At 43.3% G+C, this 19,927-nt stretch overlaps 2 protein-coding genes across 2 annotated transcripts in view; both read right to left on the minus strand.

Annotated features, from left to right (window-relative positions):
* LOC133646604 (ryanodine receptor 3-like) overlaps positions 1–19,357 on the minus strand; it is a 168,978-nt gene extending 149,621 nt beyond the window's left edge. Inside the window, exons 1-6 of the mRNA XM_062042144.1 lie at positions 19,219–19,357; positions 14,206–14,422; positions 14,034–14,138; positions 10,298–10,401; positions 318–401; positions 45–204 (exon numbers count right to left, since the gene is read on the minus strand). Of these exons, the coding sequence (XP_061898128.1) occupies positions 45–204; positions 318–401; positions 10,298–10,401; positions 14,034–14,138; positions 14,206–14,422; positions 19,219–19,223 (675 nt within the window). The 5' untranslated portion in view covers positions 19,224–19,357. The remainder of the gene's footprint in view (positions 1–44; positions 205–317; positions 402–10,297; positions 10,402–14,033; positions 14,139–14,205; positions 14,423–19,218) is intronic.
* On the minus strand, positions 4,426–6,033 carry LOC133646605 (uncharacterized). The gene is made up of 2 exons (XM_062042145.1): positions 5,202–6,033; positions 4,426–4,690 (listed from the first exon to the last, which is right to left on the minus strand). The coding sequence occupies exons 1-2, from the start codon at positions 5,726–5,728 to the stop codon at positions 4,507–4,509; spliced, it is 711 nt and encodes a 236-aa protein (XP_061898129.1). The 5' UTR covers positions 5,729–6,033; the 3' UTR covers positions 4,426–4,506.
* Positions 19,358–19,927: the final 570 nt, after the last annotated feature.

The raw sequence follows: 19,927 nt of genomic DNA on the forward strand, positions 1-19,927 counted from the left end.
ACACAAAACATGATCAACAAAATGTGTGAGCACAGCCCATTTACCTGTTGAATGCCGTAGGTCCATCCTTGTCTGATGCGGTCTTTGGCCCAAACATTGTGGGCATTTTCTGCCAATTTATCCACCAGCAACTCTTGGCCTAGAGTCAGTTTCATCTCAGACAAGTCTAGAGGGGATGGTTTATAACCACTGGACATCATAAAGCTACAACAGAGAACATTTTAAAGAGTCATGAATGTCTAAATATTGAATAATTATAAATCAGGTTAGGACAAAACTCTCAGTATCTCAACGAAAGAGAAGACATTGGCTCTTACTTCTTCGGGAGTTTGAGCTTCTTTAGTGATTCGTCAGCATTTGGATTGACCTGAACAACTCGGCAACCCAGTGCCAACAGGGTTCTGTGAACGAGAAAAACAATACAGTTAATAACCTTGCTTAATCCCAAACATCACCTCTGCCTTGACTAGACATGCACAGCTTAGTGGTAATAGAAAGGTGGGATGTGTTAATGCATTAGGTTGTGCATATCTGCCATAATAAAAGTCAAGGGAATACGCAGGAGCAGTGGTTCCCAACCTTTTTGTAGCTGCGGACCCGAAAACGCTTCAAAATTTGCCCCACGGACCGGGGGGGGGGAGGGTATATTTATTTTATTTTTTTTATTTTTTTTTCATAAAGAAATACAATCAAGTGTGCTTACGGACTGTATCCCTGCAGACTGTATTGATATTTATTGATATATAATATATATAATGTATATATTGTGTTTTTTATGTTGATTTAATCATTAAAAAAAAAAAAAGCTTTTTTTTTTCTTGTGCGGCCCGGTACCAATTGGTCCGCGGCCCGGTACCGGTCTGGCCCGGTGGTTGGGGACCACTGCTCAAGAGGACTCAATTAGGTGTAAAATTGGGGGGGGGGGGGGGGGGGGGGGGGCTCGCCTGAGCTAGTGCGCGAGGTGGAGATGTTCCGGCTAGATATAGTCGGACTCACTTCGACGCACAGCAAATGCTCTGGAACAAGTTCTCTCGTGAGGGGCTGGACTCTCTTCCACTCTGGCGTTGCACAGAGTGAGAGGTGACGGGCTGGGGTGGAAATTCTTGTTGCCCCCCGGCTCAACCCTGCACGTTGGAGTTCAACCCAGTGGCCGAGAAGGTAGCTTCCCTCCGCCTTCGGGTGGGGGGAAGGGGCCCTGACTGTTGTTTGTGCTTACGCACTAAACAGCAGCTAAGAGTACCCACCCTTTTTGGATTCACTTGAGGGAGTACTGGAGAGTGCTACCCCGGGTGATTCCCTTGTTCTACTGGGGGACATATATTGACAACGACAGTGAAACCTGGAGAGGCGTAATTGGGAAGAATGGCTGCTCTGCTCTGAACCCGAGTGGTGTTTTGTTATTGGACTTTTGTGCTCGTCACAGATTGTCCATAAGGAACACAATGTTCAAACATACGGGTGTCCATATGTGCACTTGGCACCAGGATACCCTAGGCCACAGTTTCATGATCAACTTTGTAGTTGTGTCATCGGATTTGCTGTCTCATGTTTTGGACGCTCGGATGGAGAGAGGGGAGGAGATTTCTACCGATCACCACGCAGTGGTGGATTGGCTGCGAACGTCTAGCAGAGTCTCCTGACGGAGAGAGGTTCAATTCCCACCTCAGGAAGAACTTTGAACATGTAACGAGGGAGGTGCTGGACATTGAGTCCGAGTGGACCTTGTTCCGTACCTCTATTGTCGAGGCGGCCGATTGGAGCTATGGCTGCAAGGTGGTTGGTGCCTGTCGTGGCGGTAATCCTAGAACCCGCTGGATGCCGTCAAGGTGAAGAGAGAGTCCTATCGGGTCCTTTTCGCTCATGGGACTCCGGAGGCAGCGTACAGGTATTGACAGGCCAAGCGGTGTGCGACTTCAGCGGTCGTGGAGGCAAAAACTCGGACATGGGAGGAGTTTGGGGAAGCTGTGGAAAACGACTTAGGATGCCTTTGAAGCGATTCTGGACCACCATCCGCCGCCTCAGGAAGGGGAAGCAGTGCACTGTCAACATCATGTTTGGTGAGGATGGTGTTCTGCTGACCTCGACTGCGGATGTTGTGGATTGGTGGAGGGAATACTTCGAAGACCTCCTCAATCCCACCAACATGTCTTCCAATGAGGAAGCAGTGCCTGGGGAATCTGTGGTGGGCTCTCCTATTTCTGGAGCTGAAGTTGCCGAGGTAGTTAAAAAGCTCCTCTGTGGCAAGGCTCCGGGGGTGGATGAGATCCGAGTTCCTTAAAGGGAAACTTCGGTTTTTTTCAACCTGGGCCCTGTTTTCATAATTTTTTCTGTATATGTGAGTGCTGGATAAAACATTTTTTGAGGTCGCGCCAGTATTGAGCAGGGCAGGCAGCCTCCAGCCCAGCTAACGCTCGTACACAGGGCAACTGGCTCTCGTCAAAATTCGGCCTATAAACATGCATTTTTTTCACACTGACAGGCTCAGATAGTTACAATGAGTGTCCGACAACATACTAGAAAGGAGAAATTAACGTATGTCTCTACCTTTAGCTGGAGATCGCTGTTTGTTGTGAGCTGTGTCCAAATCTCACCACGCTACAAATCTCGTTCCGAAATCTCGCGATAACTCGCGACAAAACACCGGTGGAAAAACAGTTACCTGACTGAGGTGAAGAGAGACGACCGAAGTGATTTTGTATTGGACTAAGTTACCGAAGACTGTTAGTTTAGTTTTATAGAAAAGGATAAAAGTAAAACAATGGTTCGTGAGTGCGCATTTCCAAACTGTGGCAACAAAATGTTGCGCTACTCTTCGCGCAGCTTTCATAGACTACCTTACTTCAACACGGACACACTGAAGTTATGGCTAGCTGTGCTACAAATGGATGCCGACACTCCTGTTGATGTACTGCGCCGTGCCGACCACAGGGTCTGCAGTGATCACTTTGATCGGGATGACTACTGCCAGTCAAAGAAGAGACCAAATCCGAAGCACCTTTACCTAAAGAAAAGTGCAGTCCCAAGATGGGAGACACCAGCTGCATGCAGAGTGCAGGTAATGTTACGTTATTAGCTAATATGTTGTGTTGATGTGATATCAGTATACACGAATGATAGTAGCAAATATAAGCACTGTATTAGCACCTTTACTAGCAAATAGCATGTGTAAACTTTCAACTAGTGTAAAAATCAGACAAAGGATGCTCATACGTAGCTGACAGCATCTATAATTGACCTAGTTTGTAATTTCAAACACTGTGCATATACTTTATCAATGAGTTGAATGTGTGATCGCTGTTTTGATGTTTTTCTTAGTTTGTAAATTCAGCTACAGCACCGCTTATAAGCATTTAGTTTACGGATGAGCAGTGGTCTTTTTCACAATCCAGCATTCTCAAAACACTACATCCAATATATAAACAATATATATATATATATATATATATGGGTGTCAGGCGCAATACAATATCTTTTAGATCAAAATGTAGCTCAGTTACAATGGGTGGTATAGCTACTACTTTGCGGATAGTTTTTTCTGATTATTGCCTTTGTTTGATTCTTTTGATATGATAGGATGGCATGACCTAAACCCATATTTTTTCCCCAAAAAATCGACTGAGCCTAATGGCCTATGAATAGAGACTTATCCCCTCTTTTCTGCGTTTCACATTCATATTAGAATAAAGTAATCAGAATCTGAAAAGTGATATTCACAAATTGATATCTGAGTAATATTTTTTCTAAAGTGTGTGTGTGTGTGCATGGTGTAAAAAATGTAATATTTATACTAACCAATTACATAACATAAGACTGTTTTTATATCTACCTTTGCACATGAGGCACTGGTGACAACTAATACATTAGGGAAACATCATAGAGGATCAGCTTATTAGTGGCGCTGAAGTGTAGCTCAATGACTGTGTAATGTTTTTAGACTACACACTTATACTTTATGGCTATTCTGATTTTGAGAACAGGGAAACAATTGTATATGTTGTAAACTTATAAACTGTAATAGAAGAAATATAATTATGAGTTGTACAATAATAATGTTCTTACTTGGCTGTGAATAAAACAATTTTAGGAGGCTGATGGTGGTGATTCTCCACAAGCAACAGAATTTGCTGCAGTCCCACAATCCACTCCTGTCAAAACGCAACACAGAGCAGACGAAGATCCATCTCAATCAAGAGGTCCTAATCTCTCATCTTGCTTGAAAGTTCTTCTTTCAAGTCCCCATCAGACCACACCTCGCACCAAGCCATCATTGTCCGGGACCTATCTGGCACTACCTCCTACTTGGACACACGGCACAGTTCACGGTTCAAACCATACTAAAGCTGACAAAAAATAATGTATAGAACATTATTGGTGTGTGTGGGGGTGTGGTTGTGGGGGTGTTGGTTTGTGGTTTAAAATAAAGAGATAGAAACACAGCTGTGCTATTGTTATTACTTTATTGTAAAAGATTGAATCTTACAGTGATATGTACGTGTACAGAAATATTTACAGTATATTGAAGATGTCCTCTGCCTCGTTGAAGCCAGTGTAAGTGCCGGTGGGAGAGGGGTACTTGCTTCTTATAGCCATAACTATACATCTAGGCAACACTCTCCTATTGCCACGACCTAGACGCTCTCCTCTGAGCGCCCACTCCAGCACCACACGGTAAGCCACTAGTCTGCATTGGCTGGAGAAGAGGAAAGAATCAAGTTTATTTGTGAAAAGTATGATGACTAAATACATACTGTAACAGTTATGAAGACTAAATACATACAGTTCTGAAGACTAAATACATACAGTTCTGAAGACTAAATACATACAGTTCTGAAGACTAAATACATACAGTTATGAAGACTAAATACATACAGTTATGAAGACTAAATACATACTGTAACAGTTATGAAGACTAAATACATACAGTTATGAAGACTAAATACATACTGTAACAGTTATGAAGACTAAATACATACAGTTATGAAGACTAAATACATACTGTAACAGTTATGAAGACTAAATACATACAGTTATGAAGACTAAATACATACAGTTATGAAGACTAAATACATACAGTTATGAAGACTAAATACATACTGTAACAGTTGTAATGACTAAATACATACTGTAACAGTAATTACTCATACCAGAGACCTTTCTCAGTAAATAAATTACACAAAGCTAAATATGTCACGTATACTCACTCAATAGACAGCTGGCCGTTTTCTCCCTGTGGTCTTGGCCGCCTCTTCCAGTTGATTTTGGGAACATGGAAGAAGGTCTCTAGCACTGCCCTGTTGATCAAGGAGGGGAAATCCTCTGATGACGTTACACAGCGTTGTGTACCGTCCACTGGGTAATCCCCAAACACAGCTGGCTGCAAAAGGTCCCATTCCCTGCAACAGAGGCATTCCTCCTCTGTAGGCAAAGGTACACAGCACCCACAGGAACACCACCAGTTTCCAGTGTTTCGCAGCCTTGCAGCAGCTGGTTCCGTGCCCTCTGCCTGTTGCCCAACTCCGTCTCTCCTCGTCCGTTCTTCAATTTCTTGAAGCTCTTCATCTGTGTACTCCGGCTCAAATAGATACGGCCGGCCATCAAAATCAAATGCAATTTCATCCACGTCGTCCACATCAGGCAAAAATTCAGCCATGACAGACAAACAAACAAACTTTTCTATAAAACTAAAATAACAGTCTTCGGTAATCCAACAGAAAATCACTTCAGTCATCTCTCTTCACCTCAGTCAGGTAACTGTTTTTCCACCGGTGTTTTGTCGCGAGTTATCGCGAGATTTCGGAACGAGATTTGTAGCGTGGTGAGATTTGGACACAGCTCACAACAAACAGCGATCTCCAGCTAAAGGTAGAGACATACGTTAATTTCTCCTTTCTAGTATGTTGTCGGACACTCATTGTAACTATCTGAGCCTGTCAGTGTGAAAAAAATGCATGTTTATAGGCCGAATTTTGACGAGAGCCAGTTGCCCTGTGTACGAGCGTTAGCTGGGCTGGAGGCTGCCTGCCCTGCTCAATACTGGCGCGACCTCAAAAAATGTTTTATCCAGCACTCACATATACAGAAAAAATTATGAAAACAGGGCCCAGGTTGAAAAAAACCGAAGTTTCCCTTTAAGGCTCTGGATGCTGTGGGGCTGTCTTGGTTGACAAGACTTTGCAACATTGCGTGGAAATCGGGGGCAGTATCTCTGGATTGGCAGACCGGAGTGGTGGTTCCTCTCTTTAAGAAGGGGAACCAGAGGGTGTGTTCCAACTATTGTGGGATCATACTCTTTAGCCTTCCCGGTAAGGTCTATTCAGGTGTACTGGAGAGGAGGCTACGCCGGATAGTCGAACCTCAGATTCAGGAGGAACAGTGTGGTTTTCGTCCTGGTCGTGGAACTGTGGACCAGCTCTATACTCTGGGCAGGCTCGTTGAGGGTGCATGGGAGTTTGCCCAACCAGTTTACATGTGCTTTGTGGACTTGGAGAAGGCATTCGACCGTGTCCCCCGGGAAGTCCTGTGGGGAGTGCTCAGAGAGTATTGGGTATCGGACTGTCTGATTGTGGCGGTCCGCTCCCTGTTAGATCAGTGACAGAGCTTGCTTGCCGGCAGTAGGTCGGACCCGTTTCCAGTGAAGGTTGGACCCCGCTAAGGCTGCCCTTTGTCCCGATACTGTTCATACCTTTTATGGACAGAATTTCTAGGCGCACTCAGGGCATTGAGGGGATCCGGTTTGGTGGCTGCAAGATTACGTCTCTGCTTTTTGCAGATGATGTGGTCCTGATGGCTTCAACTGGCCAGGATCTTCAGCTCTCACTGGATCGGTTCGTAGCCGAATGTGAAGCGACTGGGATGCAAATCAACACCTCCAAGTCCGAGTCCATGGTTCTCACCTGGAAAAGGGTGGAGTGCCATCTCCGGGTTGGGGAAGAGATCTTCCCCCAAGTGGAGGAGTTCAAGTACCTTGGAGTCTTGTTCACGAGTGAGGGAAGAGTGGATCGTGAGATCGACAGGCGGTTTGGTGCGGTGCGGCATCTTCAGTATGCGAACATTGTATCGATCCGTTGTGGTGAAGAAGGAGCTGAGCCGGAAGGCAAAGCTCTCAATTTACCGGTCGATCTACACTCCCATCCTCACCTATGGTCATGAGCTTTGGGTTATGACTGAAAGGACAAGATCATGGGTACAACGGCCAAAATGTGTTTTCTCTCCCTTAGAGATAGGGTGAGAAGCTCTGTCACCCGGGAGCAGCTCAAGTAAATCCGCTGCTCCTCTACATCGAGAGGAGCCAGATGAGGTGTTTAGGGCACGTCCGACCCTCGGGCACGTCCGAGGCCACTGGCAAGACCCAGAACACATTGGGAAGACTATGTCTCCCCGACTGGCCTGGGAACGCCTCGGGATCCCCCGGGAGGAGCTGAACGTAGTGACTGGGGAGAGGGAACTCTGAGCTTCGCTGTGATGAGGTGGCGACTTGTCCAGGGTGTACCCCGCCTTCCGCCCGAATGCAGCTGAGATAGGCTCCAGCACACCCCCGCAACACCGAAAGGGACAAGCGGTAGAAAATGGATGGATGGATAGATGGATGTATATTAATGCTGGTGCAGCCAGACCGGAGCAGGAGGGGATACAAAGAGAAAAAAAATGAAGACAGGGGGGGAAATTGCGGGGACAGAGGGCGATAAGACAGAGAGACAACAACAGAAAACAATAACAACCATAACAACAACAACAGAACAGTATCAGCAAGTACGATATGTACAAATATGATACGAAAAGTGATGACAAAGAAGCAGTTAGTGAAGTAAATATTAATAACACAGAAATGACAATGAACATTATTGCACTACAAATGGAGCAATACAAATACCAATAAAAATAGCATGATTGATAATGAATAACAATAAATACCTCTATTATCAACAGTACGCTTTCAAATACATACTGTATATGTAATGATAACTTGAATTACAAAAGAAAGCAGATAAAAATAGGTTAAGCTTTGTCAGTGTGCCGGAGTGGAGTTTCTTGGTGTGGGGTGCCGTTAATGTCTCTGGTGCGCATGTTGGCGTTTGGGCTGGCTAGCAAACTGGCACTGGTTGGTCTCCATGGTTTTGTCTGTGTGTGGTTGTCGGTGGCGTTTTTTTGGTTGTTTTGATTTGGTGCGGTGGTTCTGGCCGTCGGGGATTTTGCAGGGGTTGTCTTTGCTGCCGTTTGTTTGTTGTGCAAGCACCTGTGGCCGCTATTATGGTCCTTGGCGGCGCATGCGCGCTGTGGTTGTCGGGTCTGGCTTCGTTTTAGTTTGTCTTCATGTTGGTTGGCTTGTCGGCCCGGACCTACCCTCTCACTCTGCCGGGCCGTCCTTTATGCCCGATGTCTTGCCGTCGTCTAGGTGCGCGCTTGTCTGGGGTTGACCCTGAGAGGGGCGACGCACGGCCCGATCTGTGAGAGGGGGATTTTTCTGCCAATTCTCAGTGGACGGTGGGTTCCGAGGAGTTATTTTTATTTATTTTTATTATTTCTTTTTTTTTATTTTGGAGAGTGTTGTCGCCTTCGGAGCATGCGTGCCCTACTGGGGCCCATCCCGTGCTGCTGCGGCCGAGCTGTTGTGGCCAGGCTGTTGCGGCGGGCTGTTGCGGCCGGGCTGCGTGTCTGGGGCCCCTGGGTCTCAATGCCCACCGATGTCAAATGCCCGAGGGGGCCTACTGAGTCTAGTCCCCGCACATACTTGTTGGTCACAAAAACATTCATGAAGTTTGGTTCTTTTATGAATTTATTATGGGTCTACTGAAAATGTGACCAAATCTGCTGGGTCAAAAGTATACATACAGCAATGTTAATATTTGGTTACATGTCCCTTGGAAAGTTTCACTGCAATAAGGCGCTTTTGGTAGCCAACTTCCGGACTGATGATTTTAGGTTGTCCTGAAGAATTTGGAGGTAATCCTCCTTTTTTATTGTCCCATTTAAAAGCACCAGTTTCATTGGAAGCAAAACAGGCCCAGAGCATAATACTACCACCTCCATGCTTGACGGTAGGGATGGTGTTCCTGGGATTAAAGGCCTTACCTTTTGTCCTCCAAACATATTGCTGAGTATTGTGGCCAAACAGCTCAATTTGTGTTTCATCTGACCACAGAACTTTCCTCCAGAAGGTCTTATCTTTGTCCATGTGTCTCCCCCCCCCCCCCCCCCCCCCCCGCGGCACACTGCTAAAGCTTAACCTCCTATTTTACCATAACAATTTATAAGGTTAATACAGTCCACTCCTCTTTATCTGCTTTCTTTTTTAATTCAAGTATTCATTACATATATGTATTGTTGCATTTGAAGCAATTGTAATGATGATAATAGAGGGATTTTGTATTATTATTTATTATAATAGTGTTATATTGTTGGTATTTTATTGCTCAAGTTGTAGTGCAATAATGTTCATTGTCATTTCTGTGTTATAACTATCTACTTAATTTACTGGTTCTTTGCTATAATTTTGCTGATGTTGTTCTGTTGTTGTTGCTGTTGTTGTTTTTGTTGTCTCTGTTTTGTCCTTGCAATTTCCCCCTTTGTCTCCTTTATTTTCTTCTTTCCATCCCTTCCTGCTCTGGTCTGGCTGTGCCAAACATTGAATACATCCAAATGATTGCATTGTACAAATAAGGCAACAAGAGAAGTAACTCACACTTCTCTTTTGTAAAGTACATCGGTACAGCAGATATGGGCATCTACATCAACAATATAATTTCCCTGTGTAACTTGACGAGGACACGTGAAAAAAAAAAAATGCATGTACGGTACTATTAGTGGCCGTGTTGCGAGTGATCGGGCACAATTGATAAGAAGTGCAAAAGTGGTGCAGACCGCCCTATTTAAATTCATTGCATCATGCTCCAGGCTGTGTTGTTTTGCTGTGGTGTGAAACATGCAGCAGACAACTATAATAGGTACCACAATTTCTGTATTCCTCCAATGCGATCTACAACAGATCCTATTTCCTAGCATGCCAAAATTGCTATCTGGGATTTCCTAGCATGCCAAAATTGCTATCTGGAAGATGCCGGTGTTGTGCCAAAAACACTAGCAATAACTGTGATGGTGTGCTAAAATGATCCAGACAGCGTTGTTAATGTCATGCCCTAATTGCACAGCTTCTGCTCGAATCTAAATAGCACAATGTACAAATATGGAAATCCATCCAATATACTAAGGAATGAAAAGGTTGAAATGGTGATAATTGAATGGCTTTCTGTTGCAAGCGAAGTTTATGAGGAACCATATCGAGTTAGCTAAATGTACATACTTCAGAGTTTCTGTGGACATCTGCAGGTTGTAGTTCCTCTCAGTCTCGGGCAGCTTAGAAAAATCCACCAGACACGGATGTTGCCGCTTATTATCATCCCTGATCTGTGAACAAAAACAACCATTATGTCAACTCAACCCTTTTTCCTCACCAAGTGATACTCAGCACAGTCTTGTCGCAGTGGACTGACAAGTGAAGAGGAATGTGGTCTAATACAGGCTGCTACTGATAAAGTAACAATATGCTCTAGTGAACATGTTATGAGGGAACACTTCCTCTCGGTGTATGACTGAAATACACAAAGCGAGAAATGTAATGCCTCTCACGAGGCTGCACTCTATGCCAAAAAAACTAATTTTGGCAATGCTGCAAGGCAATGGTGAATGTTTACGAAAAACATGCACTGAGTTGTGTGTGTGTGTGTGTGTTTGTGATGAACATCAGCCAGCTCTAAAAGCTACAGGAATTAACTTTGGAAGCAGCTTTGAGCAATTAAATTAAAAAAAAAAACATATTCTATGCAGATTTGCATTGTAGCAAAAGGGGGAGTACAAAGCTCATCATATGCAAATTCTGCATCTTCAAAATATAATTAGTTGTAATAGATGGAGGATGTTCATATAGTATAGGTTACACATATTAAACACATATTGCTTCAGTTGTTTTTTATTACTACTAGGGCAGAACAGGTTTGTTTATTTATATTAGCTACACTGAACAATAAACCAAGAATGTGTATATATTGTATAGGATAACCATATACCCAAATGTATTAGGTGCCCCAGCACCACCTAAGAAAGTCCAATCCAAAGTCTTTAATAGATAATAATGCTCAATATCTAGTAGTTGCATCACAATGACATGCATTCCTCCTGATAACGGTAACCATATTATTAAGAACACTTCTCAGTATGATGCAGTACTGTTTTACACCACAGCTAACTACACCCACCATGACGAACACCACGAAAAAGCATTATTACCTTTGTAAAGGCAGAATTACATGCATACAAAATATGTTAAAAACAGCTGTTCTGTTTGGTTTTATTAGATTGCAAAGGTGTACGTTTTGAGGTAAGAGCTGTTTCTGGGCTAATTGTAAAATAAAATTGAAGATACAAGCATCCTTGCATTAATTGGCTAGGCAAATGCCACAATAAACCCCGCAAGATTTGCTGGGGAAAATGGTCTTATTTACAAGCAATAACTTATTGTTACAGATTGACACAACTTTGTTTTCTAATCATTGGAACGAAGAGAACAAAGAAAGTTTCGAAGAAAGTTTCAAAGAAAGCAACGTTGATTTGGTATATAGGTGTTTAAGTTAAAAGCATTGTCAGAGAACCAATTAAACTTGTAAATTGAGGTACTACTCTAACTAAATGTAATCTAAATTTGGGTTACGGAAATAACCTGCGTATATTATAACATTATTATTGTTCTTATTGGAGACAACTACCATTATCCTCTCAGGGCATTCAATCAATAGCAACTGGACTGTTTGGTTTGTCTTAGAAGACGTTTCGCCACTCATCTGAGTAGGCTTTATCAGTAGACTCAGCTGTCTACCTGTACCTTAAGGAGAAACAGCACTCCTTTAAGAACAACATGTACAGATTCTGGACAGGGAGGACCGATGGAACCAAATAGGAGTGAGGGAAGCCATCTATGTCAAGGTTGAAAAACCATCCCTTAACAGAGGAGGTGGTCTGCGACACCATCTGTCACCCACATACAACACTGTCCTTTCAACCATTCCTAAAAGACTCTGCAATTTAGCCTCCAACAAATAACAGGAGTTAGAAACATTCTGGTCACAGAAAGTGACCATTATGCCATTTGTGCCATTTGTTTACAACTGAATGGAATGCCTAGGTGGGGGATTCCGACTATTTTGGACTGGTAGTAGTCGATCCACAGCGATCGTTCTGCCACACAATACCTAAATGCTGACAAGGGGAAATTACACTTCAACGACTGTCGTTGGCTTTGACAGTTAGGATCGCTCATTTGCATCAAAAAAGTTGTTTTTCTCACTACGATAGGGCGACACCGTCCTTGCCCAGGTTTTGGAGTATAAATATTTGGGGTTTTGGCCCCAGCCACTAGATTAGATCTGACCTATTTAAGTCTATGAGCACAAACTGACAAAGCTTACTCGGACGAACGGAAAAACATCTTCTAAGACAACCCAAATAGTCCAGTTGCGATCGATCTAATGCCCTGAGATGACAATGACCTGGATGAAGGAGAACATTCATAGACAACTACCACTATATACATCGGGGGTGGAAGGGAAATTATTTGTCTTTTCTGTGCTATTGTCACACAGCGGTGAGGGAAGTCCTGTTTTGGGGTTGTCTGGCAAAGTTCTTGTTTTATGTTGAAAATCTAATACTCCTCTCGTTTCAGGCCACTTGCTCTTCCTCCTGTGTCACTGGTCTGATGGCTCTCCTGATTGCCTGATTGTGCCACCTGTGTCACCCTCCCTCATGTGTATATAGTCCTCGTCTTCCCCTGTCTTGTTGCCAGAGTATATCGTCTCGTCGTGTACCTCCAGCCGTCTTCCACAGTCTTGTCCCAAGTTGTTAAGTATTGCCTCGCCTTATTCCTTGATTTCTTTGTACCCTCTGAAGAAGAGTGATTTTGATTTGCTAAAGTTTTTTGGTCAGTTTTTTTTAGCTAATTTCATAGTGCTTTGCCTTCCTTTTTTCCCTCCTCTTGGAGCGCTTTAATTTTTAGTTTTTGTAGCTCTTAATAGCGTACGTTCTGTTTATAGCTTCTTGTCTCTTCTAAGAGAAACTGGAAATTGTCATGTATCATGTTGTATGCTTGCATGTTCGAAATAAACTCAAACTCAAACTCAAACTCAAACTCAAACTCTTCATGAGCGATTTTCCTTTTGTGTAGCATAGATTGTTGTTTTTTTGTTATTAGATCAGTGTAGGATTTTGCTATTGCCTTTTTCCTCCCTCTGGAGTGATTTTCCGTTTATTGTTTTATGCCCTGTGCTACGTTTATTTTTGTACTCTAGTGTATCAAGTATAGAGTTTGTAGCCATTTGTTTAATCAATCTGTCTAAAGAGAGTTCTAAGAAACTGCTGAAATAAAGCCTGTGTCAATCGTCCCCCATCTGCACCTGAGTCCTCATTCTCGCCAAGGCTTAACAGCGATAAAACATTGTCTGTCAAGTCTTCAATCTAACTCCAGGAAAAACTTTATTTTACTATTTGAGAGTGTCTCATGGTGCTTGTATAATCAATTTCAAGCCTCATTTATGCTTGTCCTTAAAATAAAAAATTAAATGCCAAAAAAAAAATAAAAAATACCAGGTAAGCGTTATTCTTGGTTTATTGCAGTATTGGAGAACTCTCAGAACTCCTGCTGTGCCCTTGTGTGAAGCAACACTGAGTCATTAGTGACAAAATGGTTGTGCTACTACAAATAAACTATGAAGAAGCGGCAGATGACATGAAAATCACTGAGCATGGACAATGAGATTTTTCTTTCCACTTACCCTCTTTTTGGGGCGAACCGCAAATTATGAGAGAGAAAGCAAGATGACGTACAGGCTTTTGTTGTGAATCAATACTATTAGTATTCCAAACTGCTCAACTACGCTCAGAAAATGTGTCATTGAAATGTTTATTTCTCATGGCAAAATGCATGGATTATGTTTCCTTTCAAATCTTGATGATATACTGTAATTGCAAGTAACTAAAGTGAAAGTTCTCACCTTGCCGTAGGACCAGCCAAGTTCAATCTTATTCATGCCCCACAGTTCATGGATATTCTCCGCTAGTTTGTCCCGAACCTTTTCCATATTGGGCGGCATAACAATCTGAAGAAAAAAATCAATCTTGTCTTATCAGTGCTAAGGCAATAAAATACATGACTCCGTTCATTACCTGGCTGGTTTCCACAGGTGTTGGAATAAAGGAGCCCTGTGATGAGATGAGGGTGGTTCCCAGCAAATCTCGTACCCCATTTAGGTCCCTTTTGTATTCTTTCACCGGCTCCACCCTCATCTTCTCCTTGGGCAGCAGGGCCTCGTAACAGGGGGCGTAACTTGATGGGGGCAGGAATTTAAAGTCGCCATGTCTCCCGCCGAATAAGAACCGGACCCTGACGACATAAAAAATGGTCACTAATTAGAATTGTGCGGTGGCGTCTTTTCCAGGGTGTACACTGCCTTCAACCCAAGTGCAGCTAGGATGGGCTCCAACCTCTTTGCAACCCCGAGAGGGATAAGCAGTATAACATGGATGAATGGATGGATAGTTTGAATATGAATGCTAGAATGCTAGCAATACTGGGGTGGCATGGCTCAGGAGTAAGTATGGGTACCGTTCACATTTGAACCTATACGGTACAAATTCCTGGTCCCTGGAGATCAATACTGGTATTCAACGGTATAATTTGTTGGCACTTTTTTGTTTGTTAATAAATGTTAAGTGTTTAATAATAAATGAATTATGTTTTTATTTTTTTTACGTAACATTCAAACATGAGCTGATTATAATAACTGTGCTATCCAGTTGTTGTTTTCTTGTTTTGTTATACCATATCTGAGTCTCATTTGCAGGTATTATATAGTAGCCTTTGCATGAGTTGCAATTCCAAGACTTCAGATGGCAGTAGTGTCAGACTGTGGTGTGTTGCCAAGCTAGGAAGTAGCTTTTGCCATAATGATAATAATAATAATAATACATTTTATTTATAAGGCGCCTTTCTGGGCACTCAAGGACACCGTACAAAATCACAACAATAAAATTAAATTGGATAAAAAACAACAACAACAAAGAGAAAAGAAAAGATGATTACAATGAATAAGCAGTCAGGAATAGGTGTGTTTTGAGTCTTGATTTGAAGAGGGATGTTGAATCTAAGTTGCGAAGGTCTGGTGGTAAAGAGTTCCACAGATGTGGGGCAGAGCAGCTGAAAGCTCGGGCACCCATGGTGGACAGTTTAAATAAAGGGACAGTGAGATGAATGGATGAAGAGGATCTTAGGGAACGTGAGGGCGTGGCGACATGGATCAGGTCAGAGAGATATGATGGAGAGAGGTTATGGATGGCTTTGAAAGTGAGGAGAACTATTTTAAATTGGATGCGATGTTTGATGGGTAGCCAGTGGAGTTGCTGCAGAACAGGGGTGATGTGCTGGATTGAAGGGGTTCTGGTGATTATCCGCGCTGCAGAGTTCTGGAGAAGCTGAAGTTTGTGAAGTGACTTGTGAGGGAGACCATACAGGAGAGAGTTGCAGTATTCCAGGCGAGAGGTGACCAGGCTATGGACTAGTATGGCAGCAGTATTAGGGGCAAGGGATGGGCGAAGACGATTAATGTTCCGAAGATGAAAGTAAGCAGACCGGGTAATGTTGTTTATGTGGGCTTTAAAGGAGAGTGTGCTGTCGAGGATGACACTCAGACTCTTGACTTGGGAGGAGGGTGAGACAGAGGAATTGCAGAGAGTAATGGACAAGCTGTTGTTTTTAGCGAGAATGGTTTTTGTACCGACAAGTAAGATTTCAGTTGTATTACTATTGAGTTGAAGGAAATTGGATGAGAACCACTGCTTGAGTTCACTGAGGCAGTCTGTAAGGGAGGAAGGAGGGAGAGAGGCAGTTGGTTTGGTGGAGATGTAGAGTTGGGTGTCATCCGCATAACAGTGAAAATTTATTTTAAATTTAGGGAAAATATTGCCCAGGGGAAGAATGTAAATGATAAAAAGCAGGGTACCAAGAACAGAGCCCTGGGGAACACCAGAGGAAACGGGAGACGGAGGAGATTTGAATGAGCGGAGTTGAACAAACTGAGTGCGGTCGGAGAGATACGATCTAAACCAGTGAAGGGGTGTGCTTGTGATGCCAATACTGTGCAATCTATGGAGGAGAACAGTGTGTGAAATGGTGTCAAAGGCTGCAGTGAGATCTAAGAGGATTAGGATAGTGAGAAGACCAGAATCAGCTGCCAGGAGGAGATCATTAGTGATTTTTACTAATGCTGTTTCAGTGCTGTGCAGGGGGCAGAAACCAGACTGGAATTGTTCATATAGGTTATTTAACTGTAGGTGGGAGTGAAGTTGGGAGGAGACAGTTTTTTCAAGGATTTTTGAGATGAATGGCAGATTTGAAATTGGACGAAGATTATTAAAATTATTTGGATCTGAGCCTGGTTTTTTTCAAAATTGGTGTTATGGCTGCTGTTTTGAAAGCAGAGAGAACAATTCCAGTAGTGAGAGAAGAATGGATGATATTGGTGATGAGGTGGATCAGTGAGGCGAGGCAGACTTTCACCAAAGCAGTAGGGAGGGATCTAAAAGACAGGTGGATGGCTTGGATCGACGGATAAGTGCAGTGATGTCCAACTGAGAAGGCAGTGAAAAACTAGAAAATGAATGGATGAGGGGGGTAAGGGGGGTGAACTGGGGTTGAGGAGAAGAAGAAGGAAGTTGTTGGTGAATCTGGGTGATTTTGGAAATAAAAAATTGCATAAGGGAACAACAAAAAGAAGTTGAGACCATATGAGGGGGAAGTGAGTGTGGAGGATTTGAAATGTTGCCAAGAATAGAAAAAAGTGTCTTGGAGTTGCCTTCATTAGAACTGATTAAAGTTGTATAGTAGGATGAATTGGTGTTGTTTAGGCAGTCTTTCAGTATTGAAGGTGTTGGATGTACATGTCCTTGTGTACAGTGAGACCAGTATTTTTGTAAAGACGTTCAAGTTGGCGTCTCTTTGTTTTTAACTTGCGGAGTGTGGGAGTAAACCAGGGTGCAGAGTTGGTGAAAGAGACGCTTCTGTTTTTTTCTGGAGCCAGCATGTCCAGTAGATGATGAAGATTATTGTTATAGTAGGTGACCAGTTCATCGGGAGAGGAAAGATAGTCACTGTCCGGGAGGCTGTCAATGGCGGTGGAAAGAGTGTCAAAGTTGATGTCCTTGATTATTCGAAAACAGATATTGCGGGGAAAGGTAATTGTAGAAAAACTTAATTTGACTGTAAAAGATACTAGCAGGTGATCGGTGTAAGGTAGTGAATTGGAAGTGGCATTAACAACATTTACACCTGAACAGCAAACCAGATCAAGTGTGTGTCCTTTACAGTGGGTAGGGAAGTTGATTTACTGCTGCAGACCAAAGCTTTGAAGACAGGATGAAAAGTCACTGGCGATTGTATTGTTGGTGCTGTCCATGTGAAAATTAAAATCCCCCAGCAGTACAATATTAGGGGAAAGTGAAGAGAGATGAGCAATAAAAGCAGAAAAGTCAGTAATAAAATCTTTGTTGTGTTTTGGTGGTCGGTAGGCAGCAGCAATGATTGTGGGAGTAGGTCCAGATAGCTGCAAAACTGTGCTTTCAAAGGAGGAGAAGGCAGTTGAAGTCACCGGTGAGATTTTCCACTTCTCGCGATAGATCATCGCGAGACCTCCTCCGCGACCAGTGGCGCGAGGTTTGGAAGTGTATACAAACCCGGGAGGAGTCGCGTCATTAAGGTCTGTGTATTCACTGAGGTGTTGCTATGTTTCTGTTAGGCAGATGAAGTCCAGTTTATGGTCAGCCAGGAGATCCTGGACGAGATGTCCTTTGCTCGTGAGTGAGCGGATGTTAAGAAGACCGAAGTTTGCGTTAGCGCTGTCATTTTGATGTATTGGGTTAGCCAACCTAGCTAGGCCGGCAAACACTTTGCGATCGACTCCCCGGCCAATCTTCCGTGGCGGGCGACGAGTTTTGGACCAAATTGATTTTATTGGCGTGTTGTCACTGAGCTGGTGATTTCTGCGGGACCCACGGTGGATGTATCTTCGGTTAGGCTGGTAGGCTATGTCCGGATGGAGGTGAAGCGTCACTGGCTGGGGACGAAACAGCCCAGAACGGAGTCGCAGGAGGTCGGCCGCAGAATATTGGAGGAGAGCAGTCACCGGAGAGTGGACGTGGGTCAAAAAAATCCACATCAGCAGGATCCAAACATTTGATCCGGTCATCCACATTGTGGCGGCAAACGAGAAGTGGCGTCTTTCGCCAAACTCCGATGATCAGTAGGTGAAGAATTTCTCAGATTACCATGACAAGACAATCACTTAAAAGTGCAGTAAAAGTGAGCATGTGCCAGTGCCTATTGAGTCAAAAAAGGAACTTCAAAAGCATTGAAAACAACTTAAGGCAAAATATAAAGCCAATGAGTAGCGGCAGGAGCACGCAACAGCGTTCACTCAACCGGAACCGGAAGTCGGTTAAGTGTACTTAACCGACTTAAGTACATGACCATGGGGCTTAATGTGCCTGTCTACTCTTATGTTGCGCCCCACACTACAAAGTCTTTGTAGTCAGCTTGGCAAAGTCCGGTCTGAGTGCTGCCCGAGTGATTATTTCCTTGATCAAGTGTTTAAGCCGGTGATTAGTCTGCAACCGGACCTGACGTCACAATTATCAAAAATATGGCCAACTTTGATTTCACATGAATCGATACCAGGTAGTACCGACAAAATTCAATCAGGGCCCATAAGAGTACCAAACTCAGTATCCATTCCTACACAGGAGGCAGAGAGGTTGGAGGGTTCCTGGTTCAAATCTTGCTCCTAGTCACCGCCGTTGTGTCTTGGGCAAGATACTTCACCTACTTTGCCCCCTGGATCACCCACACTAAAAAAGATGTAAATACTGTGAGATGAGCATATTCATATTCACAGACATTGTTACTCCCTCCGAGGTCTTAATCAAGGCTCAAGTTGTTCATTTTTCTCAAACAGACATTTATTTTCAGCCACGCCTTCTTCTCGTAACAACGATCCCAACACAATTCCAAAATAATGCCGAAATAATGCCGTCAGAACTAATAAATAAGAAAAACAGAACTTACAATTAGTCTGACATCCAATAACATAAAACACATTGATTTCACATACATATCAGAAAGAAACATACCTCATTGGCCTCACAAACTCTGAGGGAATAAAGTTTCTTTTCAAGCCGAGACTCCATTAACCTCTTCCATCATATGTTTGCTGTCTCATGCTGCTTCCCTTATTCCGTCACATATTAATTGTCCCCCCAACAATGTGACCAAACCGGAACAAAAAATATGTTCCTCTCCAATTTACATGGGTTTTGTAACAAAAATAAAGTTAACATATACTTGCATGAAATTACCAAAGGAAATACATTTTTAATCACATTATATGTAAATATGAACTTATAATAATAATAATACCTGGGATTTATATAGCGCTTTTCTAAGTACCCAAAGTCGCTTTACATGTTTTTCTGAACCCATCATTCATTCACACCTGGTGGTGGTAAGCTACTTTCGTAGCCACAGCTGCCCTGGGGTAGACTGACGGAAGCGTGGCTGCAATTTGCGCCTACGGCCCCTCCGACCACCACCTATCATTCACCATTCATTTCACCGATGTGAGCGGCACCGGGGGCAAAGGGTGAAGTGTCCTGCCCAAGGACACAACGGCAGCGATTTTTTAGATGGTAAGAGGCGGGGAGCGAACCTGCAACCCTCAGGTTTCTGGCACGGTTGCTCTACCCACTACGCCACACCGCCCCGGACTTATATTTATACATTGTATTTATTTATTCTAACTAACTATGAAATTATATAACATATATACAATGTGCTTCTGTC

Source organism: Entelurus aequoreus, linkage group LG03 (assembly GCF_033978785.1).
Source record: "Entelurus aequoreus isolate RoL-2023_Sb linkage group LG03, RoL_Eaeq_v1.1, whole genome shotgun sequence".
NCBI classification, from domain to species: Eukaryota; Metazoa; Chordata; class Actinopteri; order Syngnathiformes; family Syngnathidae; genus Entelurus; species Entelurus aequoreus.